The 17181-nt window shown below is 46.3% G+C and overlaps 1 protein-coding gene and 1 long non-coding RNA gene across 5 annotated transcripts; one reads left to right on the top strand and one right to left on the bottom strand.

The window, feature by feature from the left end:
- Positions 1-462: 462 nt before the first annotated feature.
- LOC123136983 (uncharacterized) lies at positions 463-6937 on the bottom strand. 3 transcript variants are annotated; one of them, XR_006467558.1, is made up of 6 exons: positions 6370-6937; positions 6123-6280; positions 3323-3412; positions 3177-3235; positions 2005-2467; positions 463-1017 (listed from the first exon to the last, which is right to left on the bottom strand). It is a non-coding gene; the product is annotated as an uncharacterized lncRNA (long non-coding RNA). The 3 variants fall into 3 exon arrangements; XR_006467559.1 differs by having other exon boundaries at positions 463-2162; positions 2360-2467; positions 6370-6936; XR_006467557.1 differs by having other exon boundaries at positions 463-2467; positions 6370-6935.
- Positions 6938-7195: 258 nt separating this feature from the next.
- On the top strand, positions 7196-14672 carry LOC123136982 (U-box domain-containing protein 34). 2 transcript variants are annotated; one of them, XM_044556510.1, is made up of 9 exons: positions 7196-7525; positions 7621-7739; positions 7825-7940; positions 11246-11367; positions 11491-11786; positions 11949-12074; positions 12818-13246; positions 13350-14099; positions 14178-14672. In XM_044556510.1, exons 1-9 carry the CDS (start codon positions 7348-7350, stop codon positions 14379-14381), a joined length of 2340 nt encoding a protein of 779 aa, XP_044412445.1. In that variant the 5' UTR covers positions 7196-7347; the 3' UTR covers positions 14382-14672. The 2 variants fall into 2 exon arrangements, with proteins under 2 accessions (XP_044412445.1, XP_044412446.1); XM_044556511.1 differs by having other exon boundaries at positions 7201-7525; positions 11949-12050.
- The last annotated feature ends 2509 nt before the right edge of the window (positions 14673-17181 follow it).

Here is a 17181-nt window from a genome sequence, read left to right as displayed (position 1 = left end):
GGGGGGGGGGGGGGGGCTACTGTGTGGGCGTTTAGCAATTCGCCCACACACCAGTTTTCACGCACGCGGAGGGGCTGGTGTGTGGGCGTTTATCACTTCGCCCACACGCCCGTCTCCTCGCCCACACCCAAAGCTGTCACTTGCCATGTGTTTCTGCAGGGTACATGGCAACTGTCCTAACTTTGCTTGTAAGAAGATGCTAACTCTCTTTTACCCGAGTTGCCATGTGTTTTTGCATGGTACATGACAACTGCCCTATCGTGCATGTAAGCAGATGACAACTCTTTTTTTACATGGCAACTGCCCTAGCGTGCTTGTGAGCACATGAAAACTCTCTCTTTTACCCGAACATGTTTTTTTGCCATGCCTTTTTTGTAGTGCTACATGGCAACTGCCTAGTGTTAGTAGGTGGCAACTCCTAAAGTTTTGAAATCATGGCAACTGCAGTAGAATAGACCATACATGGCAACTGCAGTTGAGCAACCATGGCAACTGTAGTTGCCAACATGGCAATTGTAGTTCAGCGACATGGCAACTGCAGTTAAATGAACATGGAAGAGGGTCCAGACCATGGCAACTACGGGGACGCGTGGTGACTGTCACGCGGGGCCTGAGGGGCCATAATATAGGAGGCCTGACGTACGGGCGTGTGGGCGTTATCTATTTTGCCCACACGTAGGCATGTGAGAGGGACCGCGAGGGAAAAAGGCATGTAGTCATTACTTGTTTTGCCCACACGTAGGCTTGTGGGCTGATACTCTTAAACACTACACAAACGGTGTGGGCAGACCCCTTAATGCCCACATGTGTGGGCGTTATGGGTGTCCTTAGATTTTAGGTTTTCTTATATGGACACGTCTAGCCAGCACCCGTTGGCTGGCTAGTGCCCCCGAACACACACCCTAAAAAGGTAAAATTCTGTCCACACCGTCCTACAAAGGAAAGGTTGTCCCCATCCCATGTGGCACTTAACGGAAAAGATCCTGCCTCCCCACCAAGTGGTTCCATCACTCCTTCCTGCTCATATGGAGCACACAAGTTAGGAAATGCATCTCGTGCATTTAGTTCATTCAGAAAAACATAAAAAGCTATAACTTCTAAACTGGGCGTCAAAATTCAATTTTGTTTTCACTGTTTACTTTCTTGCCATGAGCTCTTCGAAACAAGACCCCCTATGGGTATGTTTTGCCAAACCTTTTTTTCAAGCAACTTTGATGCTATCTGAGGCAACTTTGGTGTTTCAGGAAGCAATTTTGCAGTATCAATGAACACAAGAAGACTTTGGTGCTATGTAAGGCTACTTTGATGCTTCCCCTAACTTTGCCTACAACACTACAAAGTTAGGCAACTTTGCCACGAACTACTTTCCCCCAATATTATCCTAGCCTACAAGTACTTTCTAGTACTATAAGGCAATTTTGTCCTAACATTATCCATGTATCAAATAATGGGTGTTGATTATGTTACAACCGAAATGGTTTGCATATTTAAGTGGACCAAACGACAAGCGATTCCGTGTATCAAATTAGTGGATAACAAAATATCTACAAACTTAGGTGATTTAGGCAAGTACTGTCTATATGTAGGCATCTTATCCTATTGAAAATAGCAACTTTTAGGCAAACTAAATTAATTTGTTGCTAAAAAATATCTTTGGGCAACTCGTGTCAGCCTCTCCAATGATTAATTATCATGTGTTGGGTAAGTTTTGGGCGAAAATAAAACCCAACACTCTCGGGAGCGGATCTCTAGGCAACTAGCACCATCATCTCCAGCAACTAACTGCTATACGTCGGGCAACTTTTGGACAGTTTCGGCTCAAAATGTCGACGATTCCAGCCCCTACATCCCCACGCCGCAAAACCACCCCCATGCAAAAAATATCGATTCGCCCAAAAACCCGGGACTGCACACACCCCTCTTCAACCTACCTATCCTGCCTCTAACACATAGTCATAGATTTGAGTATACGCATGCTTAGGGGGGAGATTTTGAGATACTTACTGGAGATTTGCGGGCTAATTCTCGACCACTAGGAAAAAGATTTTCCGGATCTAGCTCCTCCCTGCTAGGTGGTCGCGACGCGTGGCGTCCTCTTGGCTCTTGCTCCTAATTTGCTTGCTGGTTGCCGGCACTACAAGACCTCTCTCCTCAATCGCTTACTGGTTCCAAAAACATTCATATGCCAAAAACATTTATTCTGCGCAACTTGCTGACATTATTAGGCAAGTAGGGTAGGTTACTGTAGAATCATTGACTTAGAAGAAAGCATAATCATCGATTATAAAAACTACTACATTCTCAGGCACAAGTTGTGTAACTACTACAACACTCATCAGATAGAAATCAAATCACCAACCTAACATGCAGATCATGCGCAAAGGTCTTGGTCATTCCTGTCTGCAAGAAGATCCTCTATACGCATCGTTTCCGACAAACACATGAACACCGACACAACTTCATCATCCTAGTACCAATAAGCAAAAAACAAAATTATATTAACAAGTTTTCAGTGCACCTATTTTCAGTTTTCACACACAAGAAAACATCCCACAGATGTCACTAAATCAACTTCTATGTGAAAAATGTACAACTCACAACTCCTTAAAAAATCAAGCTATAAGGAGGGCCAATTCATGACAAACACGGCGCCGTGTTTGTCAAGGAGGTGCCATGCTTCTCTTGCAGTTGTATTCTACAAGAGCACACCTGCTGGCCATTGCATTTTGCATTGCCCCCAAACTACACAGGACAACAATTCAGAGTTGACACAGGGAAAATACACAACCTTAGACTCATTGAAAGCAACAAATGAATATCAGGACAGGGTGAAGAACTATGAAATGGGAAAATTTTGACATGCACGATAAACCTGAGTTCCCAAGAAGGAACAAGGCAGGGAACATGCTGACAAACTCTATCAGATATATGCCAAGGACGGTGACATTAATCATAAAGTCTCAGGTAATGATGATGATACTTGTAACATATAGATGGATTATGTTCACTGGAAGAGCTAAGCCGGGGGCAAAAAGTAAGTGTTCATGTGATGTAGGCAATTTGCATATAAGTTTCAGGCAACTCCCTGTATTTGCTGGAACAAAAAAGCTAATAGCCAGCTACTGGGGAGGCATAAAAAACTAGTTGGAAAGCTACTGGGGATGTGTGAAATTTACCTGGAAGTAGCTGGCAAAGCTTCTTGCTTGCAAACAGGGAAAATAAAAGGCAAGTCCTGCTGGGATATAGGCAAAATGCACAAGTTTGAGGCAACTCCTCTCTTTTGCTGAAACAAAAAAATTGGATAGCTTTGTACAAAGCTTACCTGGAAGTGGATGTTGAACCTTCTTGCTTGGGCATGTGCACAAAACCTCGAAAATGTTGCTTTGACATCATTTTAGAATTTAGTGAGGCCCTGCAAACAAAACAAACCATTTGTTTAGGTAATAACATCTACGAAAAGCATATTTATGAAACTTAGGTGATCAGGATAGCGTTTTGAGCAATGGTTTTGGTTTGCTCCAACATCTTCTTCTCCCAGGCCAGGGGATGGGATAAATTAACATAGCAGCAATTTTTTATGCTTCAAGTCTGCACGAGGGATCTTTTGTAGCCGCCATAGGCCTCTAGACCTGTGTGGTAGTGCTGCAGGCTTGAAGCAAATGCAAAAGGCGAGGTACGACCAAGCGGTCAGGTCAAAGTGAGGGAGGGGGTCTGCGTCTCTTGTGTAGATTGCCTGTGCTGTACAACTACAAGTATCCTTTCCTGTGTAGTATTGTACCTGATACGGTAAGTAGCCAACTACTACAAGTAGCCTCTATAAAGTTGTACTCGGTCTGTAGGCAATATCCATAGATTCTGCAGCCAATTCATTAGCTTAGTTACCAAAGAAAAAAATAGTGGAAGTCAGAGCAACTACTACTTGGTTCATAGGAAATTTACCTACATGTTTCGGGCAAAATAAATGTGGACATATATTGTGTGGAACATCAAGTTGTGTTGTGTCCCCTGGGCAAATGCATCAGTGGCTGAAGGCAAGTTGTACTCTGATCTAAGAAAATTGCATAGTATATCCAGGCAACTCCAGGTTTTATTTAGAAAAAGGATTGAAAGGTAGCAACTCGTAATAAGTTTTTAGGCTGTTTCCATAGATTATGTAGCCAACTCATAAGCTTGCTAGCCGAAGAAAAATAAATAGTGGAAGTCAGGAGCAACTACTGCTTGGTTTGTAGGCAATTTGCCTACAAGTTTCAGGCAAACCTATATTGTGTGGAACATCAAGCTGTGTTGTGTCCCCTGGACACATGCTTTAGTTGTTACAGGCAAGTTGTGCTCTGATCTAAGCAAATTGCATACTGTATCCAAGTAAACCAGGTTTTGTCTAGAACAAGGATTAAAAGTTAGCAACTCATACTGGGTTTGTAGACAATTTCCATAGATTCTGCAGCCAACTCATTAGCTTGCTTGCCAAAGAAAATAAAATAGTGGATACAAACTGCGTGTCAACCCATTCAGCAAGTCCAATAGCAGAAATGAGGCAACTACTTATCAAAATACCATGCAAGTTTGAGCAAGTCCAGTAGAAAAAATGAGTCCAATAGCTCAATATAAATCTTGATTTTTTTCTGGTTTATTATATGTTGCAATCACTTGGACACAGATAAGCAAATGTCTACAAGTTTTCATACAGGACACATGTTCTTTATAATGGATAAAAAAGAACATGTGTCCCTATCCGTTATAAAGCTATAACAAGGTTGCGATATTCTTTTTTATCCATTGTAAAGAACATGTGTCCCTATGCATGATGACCGCATTATGAAGTAATCTGCTGGACCTTCCACGCCACCTCGTTGTCCGCGGGGCACGCCTTGGTCTTGTAGATCCGTTTCAGCAGAAGCTATCGCAACCGAACCAGAAGTAAAGAAATCGAAGGAGAATGACTCGCCTCCAAGCTCGATGTGGCCCGCGAGGAGAAGCGAAGAGACGGCGGGTCAGGCGGCGGAGGTGCTCGTGGTACACGTAGGCAGTGATGATACCGCCCCCTAAATGTGTGCCTAGTGCCTACCATGTCACTTACCTGACTTATCTCTCTCTTGTTGCCATTTGCCTAGAATAGTTTTTAAGTTGCTTGATATTTGTGTTTCAATTGCCTGGTCTAGCTGTCTGTAGTCGCCTAGCCCCTAATATGTGTGTGTGTTTTGAACTATCATGGGGGGCTACATTCTAAGCACAATTTTTGTGCATCATTTTGAGGAAAAAAATACACATAAAAATGGATAGAAAAGTTTAAAGACATGATCAAAGTCCATGTAAACCTAGTGACACATTTGTATAAAAAACCCAAGCATGGATTGACTATCATTTTCTAAAAAAATACTTTGGGCAACTCATAACAGCATATGTAGCAACTGTCTGCTCTGTGTTGGGAAATTTTTGGCACTTCCCGAGGCACTCCAACTCACGAAACCACCCACCACCCCAACCACGAAACTCCGCCGCCATGCAAAATGGTCGATTCGCCCCCTCGAATCCACATACTTCGCCCACCCCCACCTCTGCTCCCCTCTCCCAACCTCCAAACCAAATTTCGGATGATAGAAGTGCAAGGGAAAATTTCAGATGATAGAAAAGAGAATTTCATACAAATTAATAAATATTTAGTAGAAAATGTTCAGAAGCAAAAGCAGGTGGCAAATCTTCACAAGATTAATGCCTAGACAGACACACACATACACACGCATAAATCAAAGGAGTGCATCTTTAGTAGTATTTCCCACAGAAATCAGAGTACAATGCCGCCCTTGCTCGACGAATCTGACGAAAGGGCAACTACAGACTACCAGGAATTACATATAGGATCCATCTTGTCCATGAGAAATGGAACAAAGCAACTCGGGATGGCTACTCCTTGGACCTGTGGATTCATCTTTTTTTTCTTCTTATTCTTTTAAAACGGTTTCTGTTTCATACAATTGGTGTTTGTATCATCATTCTGGCAAGAACAGAGTACACACGATTCTTCTCACCATTTGCAGAGGATAGCAAAGTAGAAGTACATTCATTTGGGTATTACACACATCATCCTTCATTCTGTAGTACAAGTACACGAGAGGGATCCATACCTGCTTATTATGATTCTTCATCAGGTGGACGAAGGTGGACAATCTTGGCATCCTTCCTTGTCTTCCTCTTGAGCCACTGGCAGAGCTCCGCTGGGTTCACCTTGCCCGCCACGGCCACGACTCCAGTGCTGACGTCGCTCCCACCGACGTTTCAACCCCTGTCAAACCAAAAAATCAAGCAAATTGGATGTTCCTGCAAACCAAGTAAGAGGGGTCAGGCTAAGTAGGATGCGCAATGCATGCGTACCTAAGAATGTTCTCACGAAGGCCATTGCCTTGTCGACCTTGCCGACGCAGCCTATGTACCGGCACTGCATGTTGACATATGGATTCACAAGTCCACAACAAGCAGGGAGGCGCTGGTTGGAATATGCGGTGGGGCGGCTGGAGCAGCCGCTGCATGCTTTTGTTGTCGTCGTTGGACAAGAAGGGCCCGGATCCGACGGGGATCGAAGGTCCCAGCCGCGGGATGCATCAAATCGGTGAGGGATCGATGCGGCGGCGCGCAGGACGACGCCGAAAGGGAGAAGCGCGGCGCGGGGCCACGCCGGCGCCGGTCAGAGGCGGGGGAGCGCGTCCGCCGGTGCGGGATGCTTCCCTGCCGGTCTGGGGTGTGGGGTGCGTCGGCGGAGAAGAGGGCTGGGGAAGGAGGAGCTCCGGCGTGGCCAGGTCGATGGAGGCGGGGCGCAACGGATCTCGCCGGGGCGCGGAGGAAGGTGTGCACGGGGATGGATAAGATGAGTTCGTGGATGAGGGAGAGGAATGGGTCGTGGGGCACAGCCGCACGGGGCAGAGAAATGAGGTGAATGAATATTTTGTTTTCGGCCCAGACCGCCCAGCACCTGAGGCCGCGATTTCGATCGGACGACGCGGAAGGGTGTGTACTCCGTAAGACAATAGAGCCCGCGAGCACTTTTTAGGTTTCAGGTTCTTATATTATGCGAGGGAGGGAGTATAAAATTACACATTTTAGACGCAACAATAGTCAATCGAACCCATCTCTATCACTGACACTGCGGCCCCGCGCCTCGAACCCACCACAACCCTCCCCGTCGCAACACCTACAACTAACTGCGAGCTATTATTAACCAACTGATTCCCGCCTCCTCTCGTATCCCGCGCTGAGCGGGCTGGCTGACACGGCCACTGCACCCCGCACGTCCGGCGGCGCCGGCAACGCCTCCCCATCGTCCGGCGCGCATCGGCCTCCCCTAGACCTGGTCCCATGGCCTCCGCCTCGCCGCCGCCCTCCGTCGCCGTCGCCGTCCGGCCCGGCGGCAGCGCGAGCCGCCGCGCCGCGCGGTGGGCTGCGGCCAGCCTCCTGGGCGACGGCGGCGCAGGCCACGCCGTCGCCATCACCTTCGTCTACGTCATCCCCACGCTCACATTCGTCCCCTCCCCGGGTAAGCGTGCTCCCCCTCCTTGCCCTTTCGCTCCCTCGGCCCGGTCGATTTGCCGCGAGCTGACGCGGTTGATTTGTGTTTGGTCGGCGGCGAAGCCGGGGAGCGGGTGCCGGTGGCGCGGGCGCGGCACGAGGTGGTGGAGGCGTACTCCCGAGACCGGCACGCGCGCGTGCAGGAGGCGCTGCTCCCCTTCCGCCGCCTCGCCAAAGCGAATGTGAGTGCCCGACGCGAGACTGTCGCAATCTCACCGTCGCACTTGCAGGCTTCTGATCTGATCGATCTGCCGTGGCTTCGCGCAGGCGGAGACGGTGGTGGTGGAAGGCGACGGCGTGGCGGAGACGCTGGTGCGGTACGCGGCGGAGTCCGGCGTACGGAGCCTGGTGCTAGGCTCGGGCTCCTTCCGGTGGTTCCACAGGTACGTATGCTGCTTTCCTTTTGTACCGATCGTCCTTAGCAGTGAACTAGTGAACTTGAACTAGGGCTTTATCATTGGGCAATTAACTGAAAAGTGGTGGCAACAGCAAAGGCTTTTTGCCATTAATTTGGTCTTTCTGGTAGAGGGTGGATTTGGAAGGTGGCAGCTTTAAGCGCAATTAAAGTGCAATTAGATCTTATGTCACGCCTCCTCTGTTATAGCTGTACCGTATGTCTTTACACGATGTGCATTGCATTGTAGATGGTCAGCCGTTGTGCATTTCGTATGGTCGAGAAAAAACATTGGTCGTATTTTGGAAGATTGATGATTGTATTTCAGGCGTTAGACATTGCAGCTGATAGAATTCGTTAACCAGCGGTTGCTGCAATGCCCTCTTACAATAACTAGATAATGCCCCACGCGTTGCTGCGAGAATTGCGTATATGTGCTATAAAATATTTTGGAAAACTTACTTGATTCTTATAGTAGATAGTATTGAATTCATGCTCCAGCCAACTCATCCAAAAGTCCGAACTAATGGAGGGAGGTGGGCAATATATTTCAACACTCCCCCTCACCAGTGGCGGAGCTATGTGCAAGTCTGGGGGGGGGGGGGGGTCTGTGCCCCCCCCCAACTTTGGACCAAACTATGAAGAAAATTTTTGAGGGAGGGTTTAGATGAGGATTTTTTTAGCAATTTACACCCTCAAACACCCATGATTTAGCCTTGGCTCCCCCCCCCCCCCCAGCCATTCCTAGCTAGCTCCACCAGTGCCCCTCACGTCTAGGCTACTTTAGTCCTTAGACGTGGGATCGATGTAGGCCGCAGAATCGTTTTATTTAATACTGCGTTGGCAGGGTCTTGAACTCAAGACCTCTTGGCTCGGATACCATATTGAATTCATGCTCCAGCCAACTCATCTAAAAGTCCGAACTGATGGAGGGAGGTGGACAATATATTTCAACAGATAGTCATGGGAAAAAAAGAAATGAGGACAATGTATCAACTAAAATCATACCTCTAATAGTCTGTCATGCGAATCACAGAGTTTGTTGAGTGTACTGTTCAATAGGATAAGTAATATGCCTGCATAGAGAATTCTGCAAGTGTAGTCAAAGCATGCACCGCCACCACAATAAATGATAAGTACATACAAATTGTAGTTCTGATCCCATTGGAAATTACTAGTCCCTCCGATCTAGTATAATAAGTGTTGCAGTTTTGAAGTAAGGTTGAACTAAACTTGGTTCAAAACCGCGGCGCTTATTTTGGATTGGAGGGAGTGCTAAACATGTGGTATTCGGCAATTCTCTTCTAGAAAGCCAAGGAACAACTCCAAGTAGTATACCTTCCACCAACATAACACTCGTGTTGGCAAAATAAATATTTTAAATCTCATTATATACAAAAGGTTGTAGATGCAGTGAATATTACCGGTTCATACAGATAACATAAGAGTTCTTCCTTTCTTTTGACAATAAAAAATTAATTCATGCAAGCGAGCAGAAGTACTCAAATTAAAAGTATTGAAAGGCAGCTTACATATTAACTTGTGATAAACTACAACAGTGACTCTATCAATAGTAAGGCAGTAGGGAAAACATATGTTGCCACCATTGACATTGTTGCATGTAAGCTAGTCAGTAACAACGTTGGCCAGAAGGTTGCAACTACTCTAAAACAAAATTGAGAGTTCCTGTAAGAAGACATTAAACAACGAATAAGCAAGGAAACCGTCGTAAACCTTCAATTCAAGGAAAATAGAAAGTGTATTCAAAGGATCAGATTGGTTGATAGACAAATCAACTTCAGGTAGATTTTCTCAGCTCCATTTAGTCGAATACCTGCAGGGCAAGAGGACATAAATGTCTCAGCATTCATGAGTGGCGAAATTGAAAAAAGAGAAACTAAATATTTAATCACATACGCACACGCGGAGAAGAGAAAAGAAGTGTCAATCTTCGAAGGCACTACTCGACTGTGGCCTTAGACCGTAGCTGCACCATGCAGAGTAGGGGAAGCACATAGGATTTGTCTTTCAATGTGTTAAGCTGCTCGTGCTTAGGACGCACCAGGGCGAATGATGACGATCACTTGAGTGCGTGCCGAGAAACCACAGATTGTCGCGATGAAGAAAATATCCTATCTGATCCTCGGAGCAAGGCCACGGACATCCATCCGTGGTGGAAATGGAGATATGAATGGGGCTACTCTCTGCTTAAAGACGATAGCAACTGCTATAACACACGCATCATCGGTTACTCTTGCTTGAAGAAGATGAAGATGCGGAATAAAATCTACAGGGTGTCCATTGATCTGTTGCATGAGTCATGAGTGAAACCTGAGGAGATAAAGAGAAGGGCAACAATTAAGAAGAAGTGAAATGTTGGGGCTAATTGAGGTGGGCCACGAGGAGCAATGACTAATTAACATGTGAAAACAGGTGCAGGTGGAAACGGGGTTAAGCATCACTAGAAATCTAAATGTTTTTCTAAGGTAAAAGTTGCCTTTTGAGCAAACAAAATTGGAAGGAAGAATTTTATTTATTTATTTAAGAACTACTTGAATTTTTTCAGTCTGGCTGCGAGGTCTTAATAGTGAGTATCAATCATAGTTCCATTTTTTTTATCCACCCTTTAAAGAATGAATCAAATCTCCCCAAGTAGGATCCGAACCTATGACTAGTCAGTTAACAGCCGACCGCTCTACCACTGAGTTATTGAGGAGCATCATCTAGTAATAAGGCGCTGGGGAGAGAAAGAAGAAGGGATGGTCAGAGAGAAAAAGATAACTGGCAATGGATTTGTCGTTGGGATAAACTTCTTAAGAATACTAGATTAGTACATGTTGGTCGATCCATCCGTAATTAGTAGTGTACTGGATTGTTGGTTGAAAATTTCATCAGCAGCTAGATTCTGTTTGTACACTATAGCCCTGCCAATCTTTGATGCAATAATCCAACTAAAAACCCAACAACTTAGTAGATGAAGTTTATTGTCTGCAGTACAGTTTATACTCTTAGATAAATTTACTTTCCGTTTCAGTAATCGTCTGCCATAGCATACTGACCTGCAGAGCGTCACCTCTCATAATCTGGATTAAGAAACTTCTTCATGGCTGTACTGATTATAACTGCATTATAATAGTGCTTCAGGGACTGCATACTACTTCGATTGTGCTTGTTAGCCATTTTCCATACCATGTTAGCTTTGATATGCATACTGTTTCTGCATTAGGAATGAACACTTTGTTTTCAGTTTGCCTCATATCTGCTGCTCTGAAATCACTGCACTATACGCTGCAGGGTGATGAGTAGTCCTGATGTACCTACCGCTGTCCTGAAAACTACGCAAAATTCGTGCAATGTGTTTGTTGTGTGCAAGCGAAGATTAATCGTGAAAGTTGCAGGACATCCTCAAGCAGGCAGTATGTGCCGAGTTCAGACAGTTAGCATTTTATATCCTATATTTTACCTTCTTGCCATGTTTCCTTTTGCTAGACTTAATGTTTAATTTTTCTTTACATAACGCGACTTTCTTTTCTTTGCAGTGTCTGGCACAAACTTAAGCATTCATTCAATTACTCACAAAGCGTTTTCAGAAACGCAGATGACCTTGTTGTTTGACAGTTCTACAGAGGCTGAGACGATCTCAGTATCATCAGGCTCACAGGCCCGTTGCTCCTATAGTGCTAGTTCGGATGCTAGTGCAGGTTCAGAAAGCAGTGGATTAGTCCACATAGTAAGTGGAGATGCATTGCAAGCAGGAACAGATGTAAATCAAAGCTATGGTTCTCATAGCCTTTTGAAGAAAGTTTCTTATGGTGCCTCGAACTCAAGTGATGAGGTCCGGTACTCAGATCCATCTTCCATTTTTACAATATTTTCACTAGTATCGATTAATGACGTCCATGCATATGGTTTCATACATGTTTAATGAGCCAATGTACAATTTTAAATATACCTTTTCGAAAACAAGCTAAGTATGTTATCCTGACATTATCTACAGCGTCAATCTATAGATGAAGTAGAAAAGCTGAGGAAGGAATTGAAGGAAACCTTGGTAATGTATGATAAAGCCTGCGATGATCTCGTCCATGCTAAGAAAAAGGTTAAATTTCTTCAGCAACCTGCGGTACCTTAAGAACTTATTGTCACTATAAGGTCAAGCTATTCCAAGAGTCTACCTTTTGTGTTCTGCATTAATATCTCCCTAAATCTATATCTGTACCAGTATAAAAAGGACAAGTTGGATGTGATACTTTTGATCTGAGCCATACAGATCTTTTACTCTGATTTATAATTATCCATCCAACATCCAATAATTATGGCGAAATGTTATACACTCACCAGTTAGCTATTTATTACCTCCTAATTACCCTCCATTTTCATTATATATATTAGAATTGTTGTTTTGTGTCCTTACTGATTTTGTTATGTGATATTTCTTGAACATGTCGTGCCCTCGAGATGTGCATGTGATTTGGACTTTTCCAACATTATTTTAAATTTTACATGAATCTTAAACATTTGTTAGCTTCGTAATATGTTTGATGTAGTATATACTGCCGTTTTGTATTAAGAGTGCACCCACACTTGCATGTTTGTTCTATAGTTTTCTTCAATATCAGCAACACGTAAACAAAACAAAAGAACATGGAGTATTTTTAAGATTGTAGACCTGAAAATGTTCAGAGAACTGACTTGCTTTTCATGTTTCAATTAGTTACGCAAATGTGCTTTGGACGTGAACGGTTACTAGTGATTTAAAATGCATAAGTACAAATATTATCTCAGTAATTATTCTCACAGTACTATCCTTGGCATAATTCGTCATGTTTGATACATGGTAAGAAAAGGGTCATCATAATTTCGCAGATTCAGGTACTTTCGAACGAATGTTCTGAAGAAGCAAGGAAGGTGGAGAATGCGTTACGCAAGGAAAAAATTCTGAAGCAAGTAGCAGCAGATGAGAAAGCAAAACATTTGGAAGCCATTAACGAAGTCGAGCAAGCAAAAAGATCAATCACCAGGGAGGCCTACTCTAAGCACAAAGCTGAAATGGTAGGTTGCATAATTTCTCTCGATAAGGAGAAAATTGTAGATGCTATTCTGTCAACAAGCAAAAATTGCAGGAGGTACTCGAAACATGAAATAGAACTTGCCACTGATAACTTCTCTGAAGCAAGGAAGATCGGTGAAGGAGGTTATGGGAATGTGTATAGGTGCACCCTTGATCACATTGAAGTAGCAGTCAAGATCATTCAGCAGGATTCCACCGACAAAACTGACGAGTTCTTGAAGGAGGTAAATGGATTATGACATAACTTATAGGAGCTTTATGCATACAACATGATGATTAGTACTGCCCGAGTGATTCAGTTACAAAATGTTGTGTGGATTTATGCAGGTTGAGATTCTTAGCCAACTTCACCATCCCAACTTGGTTTTATTAATTGGTTTCTGTCCTGAAATCGGCTGTCTTGTATATGAATACTTGGAGAATGGAAGCCTAGAAGATCAACTTCTTAACAACAAAAAACATCAGCCACTGCATTGGTTCCTCCGGTTTCGTATCATCTTTCAAGTGTCCTGTGGGCTTGCTTTTTTACATGGAAGGAAGCCAGAGCCTATAGTCCACCGTGACCTGAAACCTGCAAACATCCTGTTGGACAAGAACTATGTGGGTAAAATTGGCGATGCTGGTTTCGCGAAGGTCATATCTGATCTGATCCCTGATTGGCAAACCGAATACACAGATACCATTGTTGCTGGCACCATGTACTACATGGATCCTGACTACCAGCAAACCGGGACTGTTCGGCCGAAATCAGATCTGTTCGGTCTAGGAGTCATCATTCTTCAGATGCTAACTGGCAAGCACCCAAACGGCCTCATCGTAAGCGTAGAAAATGCTATCAAAAGCAGGTCACTTCCATATATCCTCGACAGAACTCAAACTGACTGGCCAGTCGCCGAGGCGGAAATGTTGGCAAAGCTCGGTTTGCGGTGCACTGCTCTAAAATGCAGGGATAGGCCTGATCTTGAGTCGGAGGTGCTGCCGGAGCTGGAGGAGATCCTGCACAGGGTTTCCTCCATTGTCAACATGAGAAACCCAAACTCGCGAGCACCAAGCCACTTCATCTGCCCCATAACACAGGTAAATCTTCCTCGAGTCGACCTTCAGTTGAGTAATCACCTGATATATCCTGCAGCTAACTACACAATTTGGGTACAGGGGTTGATGGATGATCCGTATGTCGCTGCTGATGGACACACCTATGAGCATCATGCCATCAAAGATTGGCTCAGGAAACACAGGGTGTCGCCAATCACAAGGTGCAAGCTTCCGAACTTATCCATAATCCCAAACCATTCGCTGCACGCGGCGATACAGCAGTGGAAGAAGTCACAGACAGCTCAGACGCAGCCTTGGAAATGAACGTTGCGGCTATGCCCATGTATGATGTAATTGCTTTATTTGTTTATTCGTTAGATTGGAGTACAACCCATAAGTGATATAGGGGTTGCATGATCCTTCAACCTCCAAAGTACAGAAATTCAATCATGCAGAGTAGTTTTGTAGGATAGTGATTTCTTTTTGTCCTGTCATTGAACAAACTGGATAGCAGTTGGCTGTTCGGCATCCAACATTCTGACAGATTCAGTATTTTTCTACAAGAGACAGGCCCTTCCATTATTGATATAAACAAATTAGTTCATGATAAGTCTATCTCAGATTTTTGCCTTTATCTCACACAAGTGTGTCGGGCCAACTCCACCGCGCGACCCCCAAACGGACGTCCGTTTTATCCGGATTCTGTTCGTTTGGGTAGGGCGATGGGGTTGTGTCCGGGCCTGTCCTTCGATGTGGTGGCCGTGTGCCCAGCGCGCGGCCACATCCTTTGGCCCCATCTTGTCCGCCTCCAAAGAGAACAACGTTTCAAATACCAGTGGCCCTAGTTCATGCCAGCGGCCCTAGTTCACGCCGGCAACAAAGCCAGCGGCCTACACGTCCTCGCCGGCAACACAGCCAGCGGCCGGCAACACAGCCAGCCTCCAAAATGAATAGTTTTGCTCCCGGCAACACAGCCAGCGGCCGGCAACACAGCCAACCTCCAAAATGAATCTGTTTCTCGTCGGCAACACAGCCAGCGGCCGGCAACACAGCCAGCCTCCAAAATGAATCTGTTTCTCGCCAGCTCACAACCAGCGGCCCAGCGGGCGGCACCCATGCCAGCCTCCAAAAAGAACGACCGCGGCCGATCGGACGACCTAGTTCAGGTTGTCGGCGTCGAACATCTCTTTCTGCCTGGCCTCGAACCAGCTCCTCGTCTTCTCGCTCATCTTGGTCAAGTCCATGCTCATGATCGCAAGGGCCACCTCCTTTGCTTTGGTTGCGGCATTGGTGGCCTCGATGTCGAGCTGCCTCTGCCTGACCTTGACATTGGCGGCCTCGATGTCGAGCTGCCTTTGCCGGGCCGCCTCCTCCATGTCGATCTTCCTCTTCTTGGCGCCTCCTCCATCTCAAACTTCTTCCTTTGAAGCTCTAGGTATTGCTTCATTTGCTCGTCCTTGCTTTGCCGTTTCTTCTCGTCCCTCACATCCTTTTGAGACATCATGCCATGCAAAGTATCATGCAAGGCCATGGATGAGGCATCACATATGTCGTCCACCTTGGAGTTGGTCTTGCCCCTCGGCCTCTTCAACGCCTCGCCATCTCCACCTCCGGCGAACTTGGCCGTCTTCTTGCCTCTCTTCCTTTGAAGTTCACGGTATTGATCCTTGAACTTAGGGCAATTGTTGATGATTGTCCAACAATGCGTAAGAGTGAATGACTTGTCATTGTGCCGGGCCTTGAATGCTTCCAAAGATTGAAATGCCTACACCACATGATCAACAAGAATTGGACATGCAAACATATACAAGGCCGAAGTCTCATGGCCGTAGCAAGGAAAGGACTAGGATGAGGAGAGCATACCATGTCCCCAACGCCGAGACCACTCACGGGCCGTGGTTCAACGCTCTCAAATGCGGCGCAATACTTGTTGCACTCTTGTTGGATGAACAACCACCTCTTTTGAATCGAGGTGATGCCACGGTTGCTTGTAATTTGGTAGGGCTCAAACATCTTCCTTTCATGGAAAGTTTTGTGGACTCTCGTCCAAAAAACTAGGCCCTTTTGTTGCGTGCCCGTCCTCGGATCTTGGCTAATCTTCATCCAACATTGGCAAATCAACTTGTCCTCCTCTTGTGTATATGAACCCGTGCGAATGCTCTTCCTCCTCTTTTGTGCTTCCACTCTTTGGGTGAGCTCATCGATGAATAATGGCTCGCCACTAATATCTATGTCATTGCCTTCTTCTTCATCACCATCACCTTCGCAATAGATGTCATCGTCTTCATGCCACGAGTCACATGGTCGTAGTCAGCACGGTCGTCGGCCCCTTCATCGACAACGAACTGGGCACGACCATTCTGACTTTGGGTCTCCTCGAGATCGTAGGCAGGGACATGCCCGCCGTCGTAGATCACATCCTCCATGAACTGGTTGTAGTAGGGGTCGTCGACCGGTGGCGTTGGTGTTGACATTCCATCAAACAAGACGCGGGGGGACGGCATGGTGCCCGTAAACGGCGGTCGTGCTTGCTTTCTTTGCATCTCGACGGACAACCGACCACCGCTGCTAGACCCAGGTGTGACATTGAGGTCGATAATGGCCGAGGGGCACGGGGTGGACGGCGCGATCAAGCCCACGTCCGGCAACCCCGAGAAACGGGGCTGGCCGTCGTGCCTTGGCGGGGGAAAGCCGGGCGACATAGGCGTGGTCCGCGACATCGGCGACCGGCGGTGCGGAGGCCGGGCGACCGACGAGCCTGTGCTCGCCGGGCTGACGGCCGCTGCAGAGAAACCTGCCGGAGCATGAGGAGGGCGTGCGCTTTGTTGACGATGGCCTCCTTCTCCTCGACCTCGGCCTTGCGCCGCACGGCCTCCATCGCATCGCGCTCGGCAGCGAACTTGGCCGCGGCGGCATTGTCCTTGACGACCGCCCTCCGGTTCCTCTTCTTCGCCGATTCCGCGTCCAACTTGGCGATCTCCTCCGGCGTGCACTCCGACCGCGGCTTCCTTGGCGCCTTGGCCTTCTTCTTCTTGACCATTCCAGGCGGGTTGACGGCCAGGCCACCAGAATTCGGCTGGGCGTCGGCCATGGACGGGGGAGGGAGGGGGCGGCGGGACGTGGG

Source organism: Triticum aestivum, chromosome 6B (genome assembly GCF_018294505.1).
Source record: "Triticum aestivum cultivar Chinese Spring chromosome 6B, IWGSC CS RefSeq v2.1, whole genome shotgun sequence".
NCBI classification, from domain to species: Eukaryota; Viridiplantae; Streptophyta; class Magnoliopsida; order Poales; family Poaceae; genus Triticum; species Triticum aestivum.
This window is presented reverse-complemented; position numbering and strand designations above follow the sequence as displayed.

Bases quoted from the DNA above. Each gene is read 5' to 3' on its own strand.
- LOC123136982 (XM_044556510.1), top strand. From the start codon at position 7,348: ATGGCCTCCGCCTCGCCGCCGCCCTCCGTCGCCGTCGCCGTCCGGCCC. The intron at 12,075-12,817 runs GTACCTTAAGAA...ATAATTTCGCAG, and splicing joins AATTTCTTCAGCAACCTGCG to ATTCAGGTACTTTCGAACGA. The intron at 13,247-13,349 runs GTAAATGGATTA...GGATTTATGCAG, and splicing joins CTGACGAGTTCTTGAAGGAG to GTTGAGATTCTTAGCCAACT.